At 44.9% G+C, this 17,564-nt stretch overlaps 1 protein-coding gene across 7 annotated transcripts in view; it reads left to right on the top strand.

Annotated features, from left to right (window-relative positions):
• The first annotated feature begins 635 nt into the window (after positions 1–635).
• The window catches only part of CC2D2A (coiled-coil and C2 domain containing 2A), a 133,538-nt gene continuing 116,609 nt past the window's right edge, over positions 636–17,564 (top strand). For 5 of the 7 annotated variants that reach the window (XM_068543200.1, XM_068543204.1, XM_068543199.1 and 2 more), the window contains exons 1-4: positions 636–773; positions 5,902–5,961; positions 8,507–8,590; positions 10,905–11,028. In XM_068543200.1, the coding sequence (XP_068399301.1) occupies positions 5,923–5,961; positions 8,507–8,590; positions 10,905–11,028 (247 nt within the window). In that variant the 5' untranslated portion in view covers positions 636–773; positions 5,902–5,922. Of the gene's footprint in view, positions 774–5,901; positions 5,962–8,506; positions 8,591–9,007; positions 9,096–9,533; positions 9,602–10,904; positions 11,029–17,564 lie in introns of those variants that run through there. The other 2 variants (XM_068543202.1, XM_068543201.1) reach the window with 2 other exon arrangements.

Raw genomic sequence — 17,564 nt, 5'->3', positions numbered from 1 at the left:
ATACACACACAGACACAAACACACACACACAGGCACACACAGATCCACACAGATGCACACACACACGCACACATGCTAGTATACTTGGAGGGTGGCTTTTTTGGTCTGTTCATTCCGTTACTCTGCCATCTGCTTTGCCTCTTTTCCCATTTCCTTTGCTTTTTGGGCCATAACAGTGATATCCTCGTTCAGTAAGTTCAGTGGGATTCAGAGAATAAGCAGAGATTCCTCTTGTACATTCAATTTTCCACGTTTAACCAGAAAACGCTCCAGAGCAACCTCCAGGGAGCCTGTGCAGCAGATGAGTTAGACATCCTTGCCCTGTAATGACGACCTTCGCTGACTCTAAGCCACCCACCTCTGAGCGTTGCCTGTCGTTGACCAGAAATGCCCAGCAACCAGGTGCTGTGAGGGAAGGGACAGCTCCGAAAGCTTGACCTCATTTCTGCCCAGCTCCCCCATGCTGATTCCCTTTGTGCTTCTCCTGTAAGCTGTGCACCTCTGCTCACCCCGTGCGTGTGTGTTCCTCTGTAGAGTAACCTGTCACTTTAAAAGAAAAAAAAAGCCACCTAGTGACCTTCCTTAGGAACGGGTTGCTAAGCGGGTGTTTTTGCTGAGACGTGGCTGCAGCTTCCCAGGGAGCAGCCCAGGGGCCGCCCCAACGTTCAGCCTTTCCCTCTGGATTTTTTAGAAGATTCAACAGTGAGACGCATTCCACTTTCCCTTCATCCCAGGAAGGAGAATCTGCAAAGTGCCTTGTAAAGTTCCTTAAGGTAAATCACTTCTTCCCGGGAGCTGGGCTGCAGCAGTGCAGTCCTGCTTTCAGCTACCAGGCTTGGAGTTCAGCCTCTCCCCTGGATATCCTGAGCCTAATGAATTGTAAATGTAGGGGTCCTCATCATTATTATTTACGTTTTACTTTCTGGAATGGAAACGTACAGTATGACTTGGGCTGCTTTGATTTGAGCCACTGCCTGGTGTCTGGTTTGCAGGAAATTAAGTCCGGCTCATGACAGCCCCTGGGTGGAATTTCTCCCGAAGTTGTCTCTGCTTCCTTCCTAGGATGTCCACGCCACCCTGTTGCATTCTGGTCTCCCAGAAACACTGGCTGCCGGTTGCATTTCTGGGCCTTTTAGTTCAAATTGGTTCGAGGGGCGAAATACTAGTTATTGCAAGCTTCACTTTCCTTGGCATTAGACAGAGGAAGATCCCTTACAGACAAAGGCTGGCTGCTCTCCCCGAAGACCCCGGAAATCTACCGGCTGTGTTTAAACTGAGTGTTTCCCTTTGTTGCAAAGAGGGGCTCTGAAAGGCTGATAAAGTCTAATGGGAAATACATGTACGTTATTGGATTTTCACATAAGCTTTCCTGCAAGTAAATTCAGGACCAGAATGAAATCTCTTTCAAATGGATCTCCTAGAGCTCTTTTAAGGAGTCATGCATTCAAACATGTATTGATCATCAACAATGCACCAGGCTTCAGTAAGGTGCTGAAGTTTCGAGTGTGCAAAAATGAACTAGAGCAGGTCGGAAGCTCAGAGTTCACTGGGAAGACAGACCTATAAACAGATAATAACAGTACAATGAGCTAAGCGCCATAAGAGATTTATGAAAGGGTTTGAGTGCTTAAAGCACAGCAGGATGACTCCCAGGGAGGGTCTGGGAGCACTCAGTTCATCAGATAAATGCACTGGGTATATGTCACATCACACAGCTCAAATGTGGTATTTATACTCTTTGAAGACAATATACATTATATGGAGTTGATGAAATGATTCTCTAAAGCTATTTTGTCACTCACCTTTTACAACAGGAAGCTGTGGCTGAAATAACTTGGAGAATTAGGAAATGAAATCAAACAGCGTGTGCATGGCACCTGCCCAGTGTTCCAGGATCTAACAGGATCAGACAGAAAAGGCTAAATGCTGTGCACAGGGAGAAAATGCTCATAGGTGTGAGGACAGGGGATGGTTTCAGAAACACCATAAAAGGAAACAGAAAAAAAACTGCCCTGGGCGCAGCTGGGGCATGGGAGAGAGGGCATATTGGTTATCGGTGCCACGAATTCAAAGTTGAGAACCAAAGATGGTAATGGGGACTTTGACGTCACCTAAGGTCTTTCTTACGACTCTCATTCCTGTCCCCTAACTGCTTTTTCCCTCCCCATTCCTTTCTTCTACATTCCGCCTCTACCGGCACCTTTTCTTAATAATAACACTTACTTCCCAGTATTGAGAGCCTGGTCCATGCTACGCATTTTACAACACATATTCTATCATTTAACCCTGATAAAATAATCACTCATTGAGGTAGGAATTATGATCACAAGTTTACAGGTACAGCAATGTATCTCAGAGGGGTGAAGGCATTGCTCCAAGATCACACAGCTGATAAACAGAGTTGGAATTTGAATCCAGGTTCACATAATTTTTTACAAAGGTCTCACTCTTTCTATAAACCCACGTCTTCACTGTTCTGGCGTAGGACGCATATACTGTATTATCTTCTAAGCGGCCAAGGTTGAAATGCATTGCATACAATGCCGCCCTTTTCATATACCTTCATTCCTTTTTCTCTGCTTCTTTAGAATTTGCCACAAGACCCTCTGGACAGGACTCTGATCCTCTGATGACCCTCAGAGATAGTCCATTTGTTTGGATGAAGGCGTCAGTACTTTCCTTGAAAAATATCTTTGGTTTTCTGCATTGAGTTAAACTAAATGCATCATTGACCTAAAGTAGCCAAAGCCCTTTCTCACAGGGGCAATGCTCTGTGCTTTTCAATTGTAAATATTTCGAGAATAGTGGACTAACATAGAAGAGTTACTGATATTGCAAAAACAGAATAAACGTTGAGACAGAGAGGTAGGGGGACATGGAGGAGGACACTGGAATCACAGATTCTCGGGGCCAAGTTCTGATTGTGACATTTAATAACCATAATGGCAAAGCATGGAACCTGTCAGAGGCTAACCTCAGAGGAAACCTGCATTCCCTCATGCGCAAATTGAGGCACATGCTACTAAGCTGGAAGTGTTTTTGTGAGCCCGAGTGATAACGTATGTCTAGAGAGAGAACAAAATAAGTCTGCAGTAAATCACGGCTCTTATTTTGCTGTTGCCAATAGGAATATATTAACAAACGTTCCGTGTACATGATGATGACAAGCTGCATATTAAAGTTGCAGAGTATTGATTTGTTTTCTTAGCAACCATGCTCATAAAAAGATCAATTTTGATGTCATTTGATTTCTTTAGAAACTCATTCAAAGGTAACGATCAGGAAAAAATGAGGAGAAAAAAATCAACCCCATTATATTTTTCATTTTCTGCTTCTGTTTCTTTCCATGTAACATTTTTTAACTTGTTGAGAATCTTTTTTTTTTTTTAGTTACTAAAATATTTCACAGTTCTTTTTTTTCCACTTCATAATTACCGCTGTTTCAGGGAGCTCCCTTGCCCTGTAGAATTGTATTTTTATTATCTGCCCCTTGATTCTCTCTAGATTACCTCCTCACCCTTTTAATATCTTAGCTGCTTTCACTATTTCCTTTCCTCCATATTTTACAGCCTGGGAGGAGTTCTGGACTGGAGACAATAGAATTTCAGATGCTTTATTTCCCTTTAAGGTGCTAATTCTCTGTTAGGGTAAATGAAACCTTGAAGGCTTCAGATGAGCTGCTTACATGACGAAGTCCCAGTTAAGATTCAGGTTCCATAGCTATTACAAGGGCTTACGATTTGTCAGCCTTGCTGTCGCTCCCCGTGTTCTCTCATTTAATCTTCACAGCAGCCCAAGGAGGACAGTGAAGCTTTGAAGGCCTTCAGAATGTGGCCAAGGAAGACACAGCCAATAAAGAGTAATTTAGTCATTCATTCAACAAAATGTATTGTGTCTACTGGGAGCCACAGTCCTAGGCTCTGGGGCTAAACAATGAGCAAATGTTCCTGCCCTCTTGTAGCTTATATTTTAATGAGAATGGGCAGACAATAACAAATAAATATGTATGTCAACTGGTGATAAGTACTATGGAAAAAGAGATCACTGTAAGTTGGTCAGGGAGCTCCAGGAGGGTGAGGGTGGGAGATTATCATTGTACTGTGGGTGTTCAGGGAAGATCTCTCTGATAAAATGAAATCTGAGCAGTCCTGAAGGAAATGAAAAGAGAGAGAACAGGGTAGATGTCTTGGGAAAGAGAGTTCTAGGCAGAGCAACTGCAAAGGCCCTGAGGCAATAAGATTCAAGGGCAGATCATGGAGGGGCTTGTAGGCCATTGAAGGATTTTGGATTTAACTCTGTTAAGAGAAGGAAGTCACTGGAGAATTTTGAGCGGAGGAAGGACATGATCTCACTTATATGTTAAACAATTCACTCTGGCTTCAATACAGAGAATGGATTGTAGGTAAGTGTGGTGGGAAGCAAAGACGTCAGGAGACTCTTACAAAAATCCCTGAGAGACAATGGTACTGGACCAGGGTGGTAACAGTGAACTGCTTAAAGGTGGTGGGATTGTCAATGTAATGTGAAGGCGAAGACGGCAGGGTTTCTGATGGATTGGATGTGGTGTGTCATGTGAGAGCCAGAGAGGATTCAAGAATGACTCCCAGGTTTCTGGCCTGGGAAAAACAGAGTTCTGTGTATTGCAACAAGGAAGGTTGCAGGACAAGCAGATTCAGGGTTGATGACAAGGAGCTTCGTTTGGAGCATGTTAAGCCAAGGGAAGGTGTCCATCAAGTGCTTGGATATTTGAGTCTGGAGTTCTGGGGAGACGTTTGGGCCCTGGGTGTAAATTTGGGGAGCATCAGTAGATTGACGGTATTTAAAGCTGAGAGACAGGACGATCTCACCAAGGGAATGAGGCAAGGCTGAGCCCCAGGCACTGTCACACGTGGTGCTCGGAAGATGAGAAGAAACCAGCCGAGGAATCTGACCAGGAGAAGCAGTGGGTAGGGGGAGACCCAGGAGAGAGCGTGTCTGAGAAGCCAAGTGAAGAAGATATTTCAAGAAAAAGAAAGCGACTGGTCACTTTCATTGCTAAACGCCTCTGACAGGGCAACTGAGGTGAGGGCTGAGGATTGATCATAAGATGTGGTGATGCGGGGGTCCTTGGAGATGCTGGCAAGAGCAGTTCCAGGGAGCGCTAGACTCAAAACACTGATTTGGAAAGAGAGGGTTTGCGGATTTTTCTTTTGGAGGGTTGAACAACTGAGCAACAGCTAGAAAGAGATGTGAAGCCCAGAGAGAGTTTTTTAAGGAACGGGCCTTTGTACATGGATAGGAATGAACCAAAAGAGCAGGAAGAAATGAAAGGGGGAAACTGTCCAGATCAAGGCCCTGGAGGGGGCGGGAGCAGCGCCCAGGCAGAAACCCTGGCCCAGATGGAAGCAGGGACAGACCACAGGAGCAAGGGGAAGCAGAGGGGGTGACATGACTCAGTGGGGTGAGACAGGGGGATGGGGATGGGGGAGGGTCCATCTCTGGCTTTATCTCTTTGCTCTTGAAATGAGAACAAAGGCCAAGGGTAGAGAGTGAAGGGGGATGGGAAGGTGAAGGTTTGAGTGGAGAGGAGAGGCTGTGAAATAGTCCTTCAGGAGTTGGATTCCTACCAGGGTCATCTGACACCAAGGGCAGAACCTTTTCCTGGCTTCCACCTCCTACACAGGAAAGCCAAGCTCTTTGACAGGCTCGTGGGGACAGAGGGTCCAGCCTCCTTCCTTCTCCTCTGGGGCTCATGTCCACCAATTCTGGGGCCTAAGAATGCACTCCTTGTGGATGCAACGTCTACTCAGTTCAAACACTTCACTAACCATCAAGGTCAGCTTCAGCGTTATCAGTAGTAAGAAGAAAGATGTTTCACTGAGTTCAAAGGGCCTGACTTCTTCTTTGGTCTTTGCCTGTCAGGGAGGAGCCATCACAGCTAAAATGAAGCCCAAGGAAGAAAAAGTGAAAATAATTACAGAGGTGAGTGATGGCTTAGATGTCTCCAAGGGATGTGTCTTTGTGTGTGCATGCTCATGTCACACGTGTTGGTGAGTGAGGAAGTTAGGCCAGCAACGAGCATTTATTGCACACCTACTGCATGCATGTGCTACCTTGGGCACACGGAGGAGAAGAGGGGTGCATGCAGCCCTGCAGGCGCTCCAGGATTGAGGGCTCTGAAGCTGCTTTGTCACCATTTCGTGAATTCCAACAGACAGCCGTTCTGAGTTACCACCTAAAGGGTCCAGTTCTGCTGAACCACATTGATGTCTTTCTTTTTTTTTTTTGGATTATAGTTGATTTACAATGTTGTGTTAGTTTCAGGTATACAGCAAAGTGATTCACTTATACATATACATAGATTCATTCTTTTTCAGTAAAGCACACTGATTTCTAAAGAAATTCAAAATGAGGATAACAACTGCAGATTATAACCACTTATAAAATCCTCATGGAGTCCTGCAATTTCTAACTCATTTTGTGCAAAACATCATTAAACACTGTCTGGACCAGAGGAGTGAAGCCTTCTCCAGTTTGGAGACCAGAGACCTCCGAACAGAAGAGAAAGTATTCCTCTCAATCCTCGCTTCTCTCTTGGCTCTAGGGCTCAGTAACTTGAGACCATAGAGGCAGAAATGGGGACAATATGCTATTTCCAATAGGAACTTCAAAGAGCCTGAAGGAACCCAGATGAAACCACACAGATTAACTTTAAGCAAGATATCAAGTACTGACAACTTACCTACATCTACCTGTGCTCATTCATTCACACAACAAATATTCATTGTGCCTCTGGTCCCTGGGGATAGAGCAGTGAAGAAAACCCTGAGCTCTCCTGGAGTTCACATTCAGTCTAATTTGAGGTCCTACTGGAGAGTTTTCCATTGACAGAGGATCAAAACATTATTGGAAAGCCAAAAAAAAAAAAAAAGCTTGATGTATATTTCTCACAAGTCCATTCTAAGCCAATAAGAATTTAGGCTTGAATTAAGAGCCACAGTTGCACACCTCAATATTATCATCTTATCTAAATCCTGATAGGCTCTGAAGAAGGACGCCTGAGTGAGGGTGCGGCTTGCACCCAGAGGATGAGTCAGAGCGATCAGGTCCCTTAGACAAAGAAAAAGCCCAAGCCACGCCCACTCCCTGGCTGGGACCTCAGTTCCTTCCTCTGCAGCTGAAGCTCAGGTCTTCTCTAAACAGATGGCCAAGGGCACTAATGAGTGGTTGAAGCCTAGCCCAGCAACCTGCATGCCATTTCTTTGAAATCTTATATGATTAAAACCCATGCTTTGTGTTCCAAGTTTGTTTCAGTATAAAAACAAAAATTTCCCAATTTTAGAAAAAAAAATGTCTAATAAATCTGGTACACCAGAAGAGGTTCTGGGTTTATCTTGCAACTTCTTTTATACCCCGAGGTGCTTGTGCCCTGGTTTGTAAAACTCAAACTAGAAAACTTTAAAGCTTCAAACTTAAGAGGCTTCAGCTCTAACATTTTATGACTAAAACTTTAGAAAGCATAATATGGAAAAAGAAACGAAGTTGGCACTGTTAAAGGATTTCTCCCTTTTCAGGAACACTCCCACACTGTTGGTGTGGACTTATTTACAACTTATTTGTAAGTTATTTGTAACTTATTTACAAAACAGAAGTAGAGTTACAGATGTAGAAAACAAACTTATGGTTACCCGGGGATAAGGGAGGGGGAGAGGAATAAATTGGGAGATTGGGATAGACATACACACACTACTATATATAAAATAGATAACTAATAAGAACTTACTGTGTAGCGCAGGGAGCTCTACTCAATACTCTGTAATGAGCCATATGGGAAAAGAATCTAAAAAAAGAGTAGATATATGTATAACTGATTCACGTTCTGTACACCTGAAACTAACAAAACATTGTAAATCAACTATACTCCAAGAAAAATTTAAAACAAAACACAAAAAGGATTTCTCCCTTTTCAAAAAGACCTGAAAAAATTTGCATTGAATACAAACTTCCACGGTGATATAACACGTATCCTCATTATTCTCTACCTGGTAGTAAGGCTGGGGAGCAGAGAAGCCCAACCCTGGAAACGCGTAGTGTGATTCTGATATCATCCTGGGCCAGAGGCCTCCATCCGGGTCAGTACATCAGTCCTGGCAGATTCACTTGTTCGTGGCCTTCATTAGATTATGACTTTTGAGGGAAGTCACCTCCGGTACCTCTGTGCGCCCAAGGCCTGGAACACAGTATGCAGTCAATAAATGCCCTAGGCATGAATGAGCACCTGGGTCAATGGAAGCTCCAACACCATCTCATTGACCATCTTTCCATTTGGATACAACTTCTGAGAAGAGTAGAGGATGATGTCTGTCCACTGTCCCTTCGCTCACACTCAACTTTAGTGGGTGGAGGCTCCAGGACAAGACAGCCATTTTAACACCTAAAAATCCCACCCCTCTTCCTCACTTATCATTTTTTCCCAATTTACACACACACACTAAGAGATAACTCTTCCATTTGCATCTTAACAAAGGAGTTCATTGAAGACAGTGAGGATGCAGATGAGGCAAGACAGAAGAAGACCGCGAAGGTTCCAAGACAAAAAGGAAAGAAGCAGGTAGGGAGCGACAGAAGCACTTGTCTGTCTACTGGGCTGTCAGTTAACAGCTCACTGCACCCCGAGAGGCCATACAGCCTCCTGTGGGTACAAGCACTTGGCCTTCTCTGGGAGAGGTAGGGATGCCGGTGGATGGTCCAGGTGAAGGACCCTATGTGGGGCCTCACGGATGACCCTCACCATGAAGCCATGGGCAGTATTTGGAGCATGTTTCCTCCAAGGTTTTTCCCATCCCCTGAGAGAGAAGTTTAGAAATGCTGAAATGAGCCCCTTTAGTGCTGTCATCAAAGGCCATAAACTAAGACCAGCGGTAGATGGCAGTGCAGGATTACAAATCTCAGGAAACTTCCACTTTCCCAGCTCCAAGCCCAAATTCTGCCTCAGTCCAAACCGAGGCCAACCCCCATCTCCCGGGCCTGCTGGCGGTCCCTCCCCCGGCTCTGCCTTCTGCAGAAGTTGCCCTCCTTGGCCGTGAGCATCGCTATACAAGGTCCACCTTCTCCAGGTAAATTGACGCCCTTGGAAAGGAGGCCGGGAAGATTTTGCGGAGGGGCGATTTGCTTGGAATAATCCAGTTGCCAGCAGGGGAGGGAGGGGGAAGGAGCGCCATTTTGAACCGGCAGCCACGTGATGGGTTCCCCTGGAGGGGGGGAGCCGGGGTGGGGGGGGCCGGGGGGGCCGGGACGGCGGGGAGGGAACCAGGAGAGCCGAAGTCAGGGGAGAAACCCCTTTTCAGCTCTCCCCTCGCCCAGCACAATCCCGTTGGGACAAGCTGGGACAAGGAAACTCCTTCTCTGTAGCTGGGATGGAGTGGCCCAGGGGAGGGCCCAGGGCGGCTGGAGGTGCTACCTGGCCTTGTGGCTGCGCCCTCTGGCCACTCAGGGACTTTAACCCCTTCCTGCAGGGTCAGCCGGGGGCTCTGCAGCCGGGGCCACGGGGCCCAACGAGGCGTCAGATGAGCCAGTACAAATGGAAAGAGCTCAAGTCCTTAGCTCCCAGGCCACAGGCACAGTAAGCAATGGTGACCGGGGCTAGGGATGTGGAGCTTGGACTAAACGGGAGAAAGGAGCAGGGATGGAAAGGAGAAGGCACTTTCTGTGTCCTAGGTGTGGCACTTTCCTGAGACATCATCTCATTCCTTGAACTGCACAAAGAGCCCTGATCAGACAACGAACGTGCAGTCTTTGGAGCTTTGTGAGAAATCTGGATAGTGTTTCTTAACCCCAGCGGCACTTCAGAATCACTTGGGGATTTTTTTTTGTAAGTCAAATGCCTCAGGTCCACTCCAGGCCATTTATTTAAGTCAGAATGGCTGTGCTTTACAAAGTGCCTATACATAGCTGCATCTCAGTGAATGGGCTGTTTTTATTTCCCTTCTTTTACGGGTGAGGAAGGAAGTTAGGAAGTTCGATAACTCGCTCGAGTCCCACAGTAAATCTCAGTTTGGAGGCAAGCCTTTGTCTGGCCCAAAGGCCATCACTCACCTGGGGCCTCCACTGCCCTTTCTGCTCACCAGTCTGCCCTCCTCTGAGAGTCTGGGGAAGGAACCAGAGGCTGTTCTTTGCCCTGGATTAACCAGGGACACTTTGACAGCTGTTTCCAAATGAGTTGGAGCTGGGATCAAATAGTTTGGTTGTGATTTTCCTGTTTCCCTTTTCCTCCAAGTTTCTACAGAGCTCTACACATTAAACCTAGAAAAAGTGAAAATATTCATTTTTTTTTAATTTCTTTTAAAATTCATTTCTTTATTTTATTTTTTGGCTGCATTGGGTCTTCGCTGCTGCTCACGGGCTTTCTCTAGTTGCGGCGAGCGGGGGCCACTCCTCATTGCAGTGCACGGGCTTCTCATTGCGGTGGCCTCTCTTGTTGTGGAGCATGGGTTCTCGGCGCACGGGGTTCAGTAGTTGTGGCACGTGGGCTCAGTAGTTGTGGCTCACAGGCTCCAGAGCACAGGCTCAGTAGTTGTGGTGCACGGGCTTAGTTGCTCCGTGGCACGTGGGATCTTCCCAGACCAGGGCACGAACCTGCGTCCCCTGCACTGGCAGGCGGACTCCTAACCACTGCGCCACCAGGGAAGTCACTGTGCCACCTGGGTCATCTCCCCAAGAACCTCTTAGAGAAAATCAGGATCAGCACTGCCTCCTGTGGGGATAGGTGATCATGGCCACAGTGACTCAGGTGACACAGACCACAGTTATCTAGATCTGAAGAGGATTAAGGGCTGTCCCCTTGCTAAGTGACCCACCTCATCCTGAGATAGCATCTGAGTCAACCGAAGCCCTGAGATTCACAACCTCTGACCATCTGCCCACAGCTGTCGGCTGCCGGCCCCAAGGAAATGGTGTCTGAAAAATCCCATCCAGACGACCAGCAGGAGCCCGCGCAGGAAGGTTCTGACACTCGCCTCCTGGGCATGACGAGCCGACGAGGCCCACGGAGTAAGTTCTGTCAACCAGTATTAATTGCCTCCTGGGATCAGCACAGAGCATCGTGGGGATTTTGCATGGGTATTATTTTTTGTACGCGTCCACTACCCTCCACAGCCCCAATTCTAGGCAATTTCTAAGTTCACCTCTGTCTGGGAGACAGGACACAACCCCAGGACATATTTACATAACCACAGAATTTTGAAGCATTCACTGAAATAGAAATGGTGCAAATAATCAAATAGGTAGACATTCAAGGGTGGGTGAAATAGGAAGGCATATTTGTCAATGAAATAGTACTAGAATCAGATGTTGGAAAACCTGAGGATGTTTCTGAGGCTCTCGGAGATCCTGCCCCTCGAGGACCCCTTCTCTTATCCATCCCTCACCCCGTTCCCCCCCCACCCCGACACACTCCCTTCCCCCTTCAGGAACTGTGGCCTGTATTTTACAGCATTACTTTTCTCCATCACAGTGACCATCATTCATTCTCTGCTCATTGTAGGGAAAATTACTACCCCTCACTTGTTGCTTTTCTTGAACAGTGGATTAGACCAGAGAAGAAGGCAATTGTTACATAATTATTACATAATTGTTACTCTATTTTTCTGCAGCTGAGCTGGGGAATAAAGTAACTATTGGAAATTAGAGGGCTTTGGAAGCAAGTTCATCTGAAGTCCAACCCTAAGAAAAATGTGGTTCCAATCCAAGAGCAATGACACAGTAAAACTGTTACCAGTTAGTAAAGTAGAACCAAACTTTATCCCATATATAACTTTATCCCATATAGTTGCTTCATTTTCTAAATGGGTAAAATTATTCATTATTGAAGACTACAGTTTGTCTTAGTGTGCTCAGGCTGCCGTAACGAAATATACCCTAGACTGGGTGGCTCCAACAACAGACAGTTATTTTCTCATAATTCTGGAGGCTGGAAGTCTAAGATCAGGGTGCCCGTGTGGTCAGTTTCCAGTGAGTCCTCTCTTCCTGGCTTGTAGGCAGCCGGCATCTCCCTGTGTGCTCATTTTGGTGTCTCTTCCTATAAGGATGCTAATCCTATTATATTAGGGCCCCACCATATAACCTCGTTTAACCTTCATTACATCCTTAGAGGCCCTGTCTCCAAATATAGTCACATTGAGGGTTAGGGCTTCAACATATTAATTTTGTGGGGACACAATTCCGTCCATAGCACAACTATTGAATATTTAAGTAGTTGTTTTAAAATCAAGAGAAAACAAAATGTCAGAGAGCATGGCCGGTAATAAAGGCTCTGTAGCATAATGAAAAGTGAATTCTTTCCGTCTTCCTAAAATGGGGGAAATACTCTTCACTGTCACCATGGGGATGATTGTAAGGATCAAATCAAGAAAAGGATGTGGAAATATTTTAAATAGTGTGCACAGTTTTAAATATTTAAATAGTATTTTAAATAGATAAATACACAGTAACTAAGGTGTGTTAGAGTGAGATAATAGACAATCTATGCATTAGTCCAAAAGGAAAAAATTAAAAACACAATGTATGATTTGAAGAAGGAAAGAACAGTACAAGGCTAAGATGTGCCTGCCTGAGCAAGGTCATGACCAGCCGGTCTCTGGGCAGCTCAGGGCAGAGCTGGAGGCTGTTGCTGATTTGGCAGCACTGGTGGGCCAAGATGTAGAGAAAATCCCTGGGAGTGAGGTGGGGGCACCTGATGGATTAGAAGCCTGGGTAGACAAGCATCAGTCAGAAACGAGAGGTCAAGACCAGCAGAAAGTCAGCCATGTGGTCGAGAGGGCAGAATAGGTCTCATTCAGCATGTCAACACACGTTAGAGCGAGAGTGCAAGGAATGAGCAACACGAGGAGTCTCGACCTGAGACAGGAAGGGCAAGGCACACAGCAGAAGCAATAGAGGATGTGCAGGTGTCTCCGTGGTAGAGTGCTGGCGGGAGAAGACTCCAAACAGAGGGCTCCAAAACACCCGAATGTGTGCAGAAAATAGTGCGTCCAGGAGCAGCCGTGTCTTACAGGACCTCGCCTGGGAAATCACCCACCCACTTAGCAGGAAACTAAGTCCAGCCCATCTTCAGGGGGAGGGAAATTTGGCTCCACCTTTAAAGAGAGGTGTGTCAAAGAAATTTATGGGCATATATTTAAACCACCACATTCATCTTTCTTTAAAACTATACTCAGAAATCTGTAATGAGCATCACATAAAATCCACACTCTTATTTGTTCTGAGTTCTGAGACCCTATGTGATCTGGCCCTTTCCAATTCTACTCCCACTCTTCTCCAATATGCCTCCACCCTGGTTGACTGCTACTGGCCTCTGAATGCCTTTTGGCCACCTGGGCATTCCCAGGCTTTGGTGCCCACTCAGAAAGCTCTCCACCCATCTCTTTATTAAGCTTGTGACAGAAAAGCAATACAGTTGTATCCGTTAAGGCCTCGGTCTTTGGCGTCAGACAAGTGTGTGTACCAGTCTATACCTGTTACTTTCTTACTTGCTTGGGCAAGTTTCCCCACCTCCTTAAACTTCAGTTTCTTTATCTGCAAAGTAGGGACAAGAATAAAAGGCCTTAATACCCCCACAGAGTTTATATTCCAGCTGGGGGGTTAGAGGGAAAAAGAGAAAGCAAATCAAAAAAAATATGATAAATATACAGTATGGCCAGTGGTGAGAAGTGCTACAGAGAAACATAAAGAATTGGCTGGACGGGACTACAGTGGAGGTGAGAGGAAGGGTTGCTCTTTTATGAAAGGTTATCGGGGGAAGCCCTCTCCAGTGAGAAGGTGTTTGTGCAGAGGCCTGAAGGAAATGTGAGACCCCTGAGGAAAGTGGCCTTAAAGCAAGAGTGTGCTTGGGGTGTTTAAGGAACAACAAGGATGCCAGAGTGGTTGACAGACAGTGAGCAAGAGGAAGAAGAAGGAAATTAGATCTGAAGGGAATTGCAAATATTTTCTCCCATTCTGCAGTTGGTCTTTGTATGCTATTGATTGTGTCCTTTGGTGCAAAGAAGTTTTTAAGTTTGAGGTGGTCCCATTTGTCTGTGTTTGCCTTTGTTGCCTGTGCTTTTGGTGTCACATCCAAGAAGTCATTAACAAACTCAATGTCATGAAGATTTCCTCTGTGTTTTCTTCTAGGAGTTTTATAATTTTAGGTCTCACATTTAGGTCTTTAATCCTTTCTGAGTTTATTGTGTAAGGTAAGGGTCAACTTCATTCTTTTGCACGTGGATAGCCAGTTTCTCAACACCATTTGTTGGAGATACTGTATTTTTCCCATTGAGTGGTCTTGGCATCCTTGTTGAAGATTATTTGACCACATACACATGGTTTTACTTCTGGGTTCTCTATTCTATCCCATTGGTCTATATGTCTGTCTTTATGCCAGTACCACACTGTTTTAATGGACGTAGCTTTATAATATGTTTTGAAATCAGGACGCCTGAGCCTCCAATTTTGTTGTTTTTCAAAACTGGTTTGGCTATTTCAGGGGACCTTAATATTCTATGTGCGTTTTAGGATGAACTTTTCTTTTCATAAGAAAAATGCCATTGAGATTGTGATAGGGATTGCATTAAATCTGCTGATTGCCTTGGGTAGTATTGACATTTTAACAATATTAAGTTTTCCAATCTATGAACATGGGGTGACTTTCCATTTGTTTGTGTCTTCTTTAAATTTTTTCAACAGTTTTTTATAGTTTACAGCATACAAGTCTTTTGCCTCTTTGGTTAAGTTAATTCTTAAGTGTTTTACTCTTTTCATGCTATTGTAAATGGAATTGTTTTCTTAGCTTCCTTTTCAGATGTTTCACTGTTAGTGTATAGAAACACAACTGATTTTACATATTGATTTTCTGTGCTGCAACTTTGCTGAATTTGCTTATTAGTTTCAACATTTTTTGTGTGTGGGAGGGGACTCTTTAAGGTTTTCTCTATATAAGACCATGTCTTCTGCAAACAGAGATAATTTTACTTCTTCCTTCCCAACCTGGATGCCTTTTGTAACTTTTTCTTACTGTCTTAGTCTGTTTGCTCTGTTAATATAAAACACTATAGACTGGGTGGCTTATAAGCAGCAGAAATTTGTTTCTCATAGTTCTGGAGCCTGAGAAGTCGAAGATAAAGGCACCAGCAAATCTGGTGTCTGGTAAGGAGGGCCTGCTTTTTAGTTCATAAATGGCTGTCTTCTTGCTGTGTTCTCACATGGTAGAAGGGGCAGAGTAGAAGCTCTCTGGGGTCTTTTTCATAAAGGAACTAGTCCCATTCATGAAAGTTCCACCCTTATGACCTAATCACCTCCCAAAGGCCCCATCTCCAAATAACATCACACTGGGGCATACACTTCAACATATGAATTCGGGGAGGACACAAACATTCTGTCTATAGCACTTGCTTAATTGCTCTGGCTTGGATTTTCAGTACTATGTTGAATAGAGGTAAAGTTGGGGGAGGAGGGGGCATCCCTGCCTTGTTCCTGATCTTAGAGGAGATGTTTTCAGTTTTTCACCACTGAGTATAATGTAAGTTGTGGGCTTTTCGTATATTGCCTTTACCATGTTGAAGTAATTTCCATCTATTCCTAGTTTGTCAAATGTTTTTTATCATAAAAGAATGTTGAATTTTGTCAAATGCTTTTTCTGTATCAATTGAGATGATCATGTGGTGTTTGTCCTTTGTTCTGTTAATGAGGTGTATTACATTGATTGATTTTCTTATGTGGAACCATCCTGGCACCTCCCACACCCCCAACTTGGGCTAAGACTAATAAATGGTTCAAGAGGCTGTCTCTCATGACCATTTTATAAACGCTACTTACCTACATTTTTCTAGGCAAAACCTCAGATTCGGTGGTTTCCCTATCCCAAGCAAGAAAGTTTATGCTAAGAAAGCTGTGGAACTTTTTAAGCTCATATGATTTCATTGTATTTTTCTTCTCTAAGCACTTATTGGTTTACCTGAGGCATCCTCCTCTCCCCCAGAAAGAGAGAGAGAGAGAGAGAGAAAGAAGGAAGAAAGGGAGGGAGGGAGGAAGGAAGGAAGGGAGGGAGGGAGGGAGGGAGGAAGGAAGGAAGGAAGGAAGGAAGGAAGGAAGGAAGGAAGGAAGGAAGGAAGGAAAGAGGGAAGGAAGGGGGAAAGAAAGAGAGAGAGAGAAGAAGGGAGGGAGGGAGGGAAGGAGGAAGGAAGGAAGGAAGGGAGGAAGGGAGGAAGGAAGGAAGGAAGGAAGGAAGGAAGGAAGGAAGGGAGAACACCAGATGATAAATCTGCCAACCTTGAACTCTGAGAGCTTAATACCATGTTCTGAGGCACACAGCAAGCTTTCTGATAAGATTTCCATCAAGATTCCTCATTCTCTTTCTTACTCATATCCCAGTACATAGCCCAAGATTAAGAGAAATAAACAACATTTCAAGTCAGCAAACATTCCTTGAAACCCATAGAAACTGAAATCAGACTCACTACTACTCGTTACTACTTTCAGTCATGGGACCTTGAGCAGCAGCCCAGTCTCCCTCAGCCACAGGAGCCTCGTTTATATTGATAAAAACGAGGATCATAAACGCCTTGGCTTCGTGCAGCTGTTACGACAGTGAAATCAGATGATACACAGAAAGCACCGCACATAGGGTCTGGCACATACCTAGTCGCCTTCTCCAGCTGGAAGAAGAACTTGATGCTAAATAACTAACAAAAACGATTACCTCCTTTGAGTGTTATGATATGGCTGGCACCATGCTAAGGTCTTTACATACATTACATTACTCAGAACAGTCCTGTCATCAGGCATTGTTTTATAATTTAGGAAACTAAGGTTTAGAGAGAACCAACAGCTAGAGGTGGTGGAGCCAGAACTCAAACTCCAGTCTACAGACCTCAGGAACCTGTGTTCTTTTTTTTAATTTATTTCATTGAAGTACAGTTGATTTACAATGTTGTGTTAATTTCTGCTATACAGCAAAGTGTTTGTCATATATATATATATTCTTTTTCATATTCTTTTCCACTATGGTTTGATAATCCAGGATATTGAATATAGTTCCCTCAGATTATCATACTAAGTGAACCTGTGTTCTTAATTGCTGCACTACAACATCATTCTACACCGGCAAATCTTAACTCTGATTGGTCTTTAAAGAATGGTTTACAGTTGCCCAGGGAAGGTACAGTGCTCTCTGTATTCTACTCACAGCCACGCTCTGGTTTCCGTCTGCTCACTTACTACCCCCATACCACACCCACCACATCCTTCCAACCAAGTCTGCTCACCTGGATCCAAATCTTTGACTCCCTCTTGATGGTTCATTCCCCATACCTCTCATGGGTTTGGCTTGTTGCTCAGTGCTACCACCCCAGCTTCTGCCCTTGAACCCATGACCCTCTCTATCCTATAGCATTCCTGCGGGGCTCCAGGTGTTGTCAAGTCCAGACTGTAGTCAGATGCTCAGATACCAGCACCCTTGAAGACATGGCCTCCCGCACTGCACCAGGCACACGCCCAGGGGGGCCATCTCCCTGATGAACAGCAGTGTAAATCCATGCACTGAAAGCTTTGGCTTC

This window comes from Eschrichtius robustus, chromosome 4 (genome assembly GCF_028021215.1).
Source record: "Eschrichtius robustus isolate mEscRob2 chromosome 4, mEscRob2.pri, whole genome shotgun sequence".
NCBI lineage: Eukaryota > Metazoa > Chordata > Mammalia > Artiodactyla > Eschrichtiidae > Eschrichtius > Eschrichtius robustus.
This window is presented reverse-complemented; position numbering and strand designations above follow the sequence as displayed.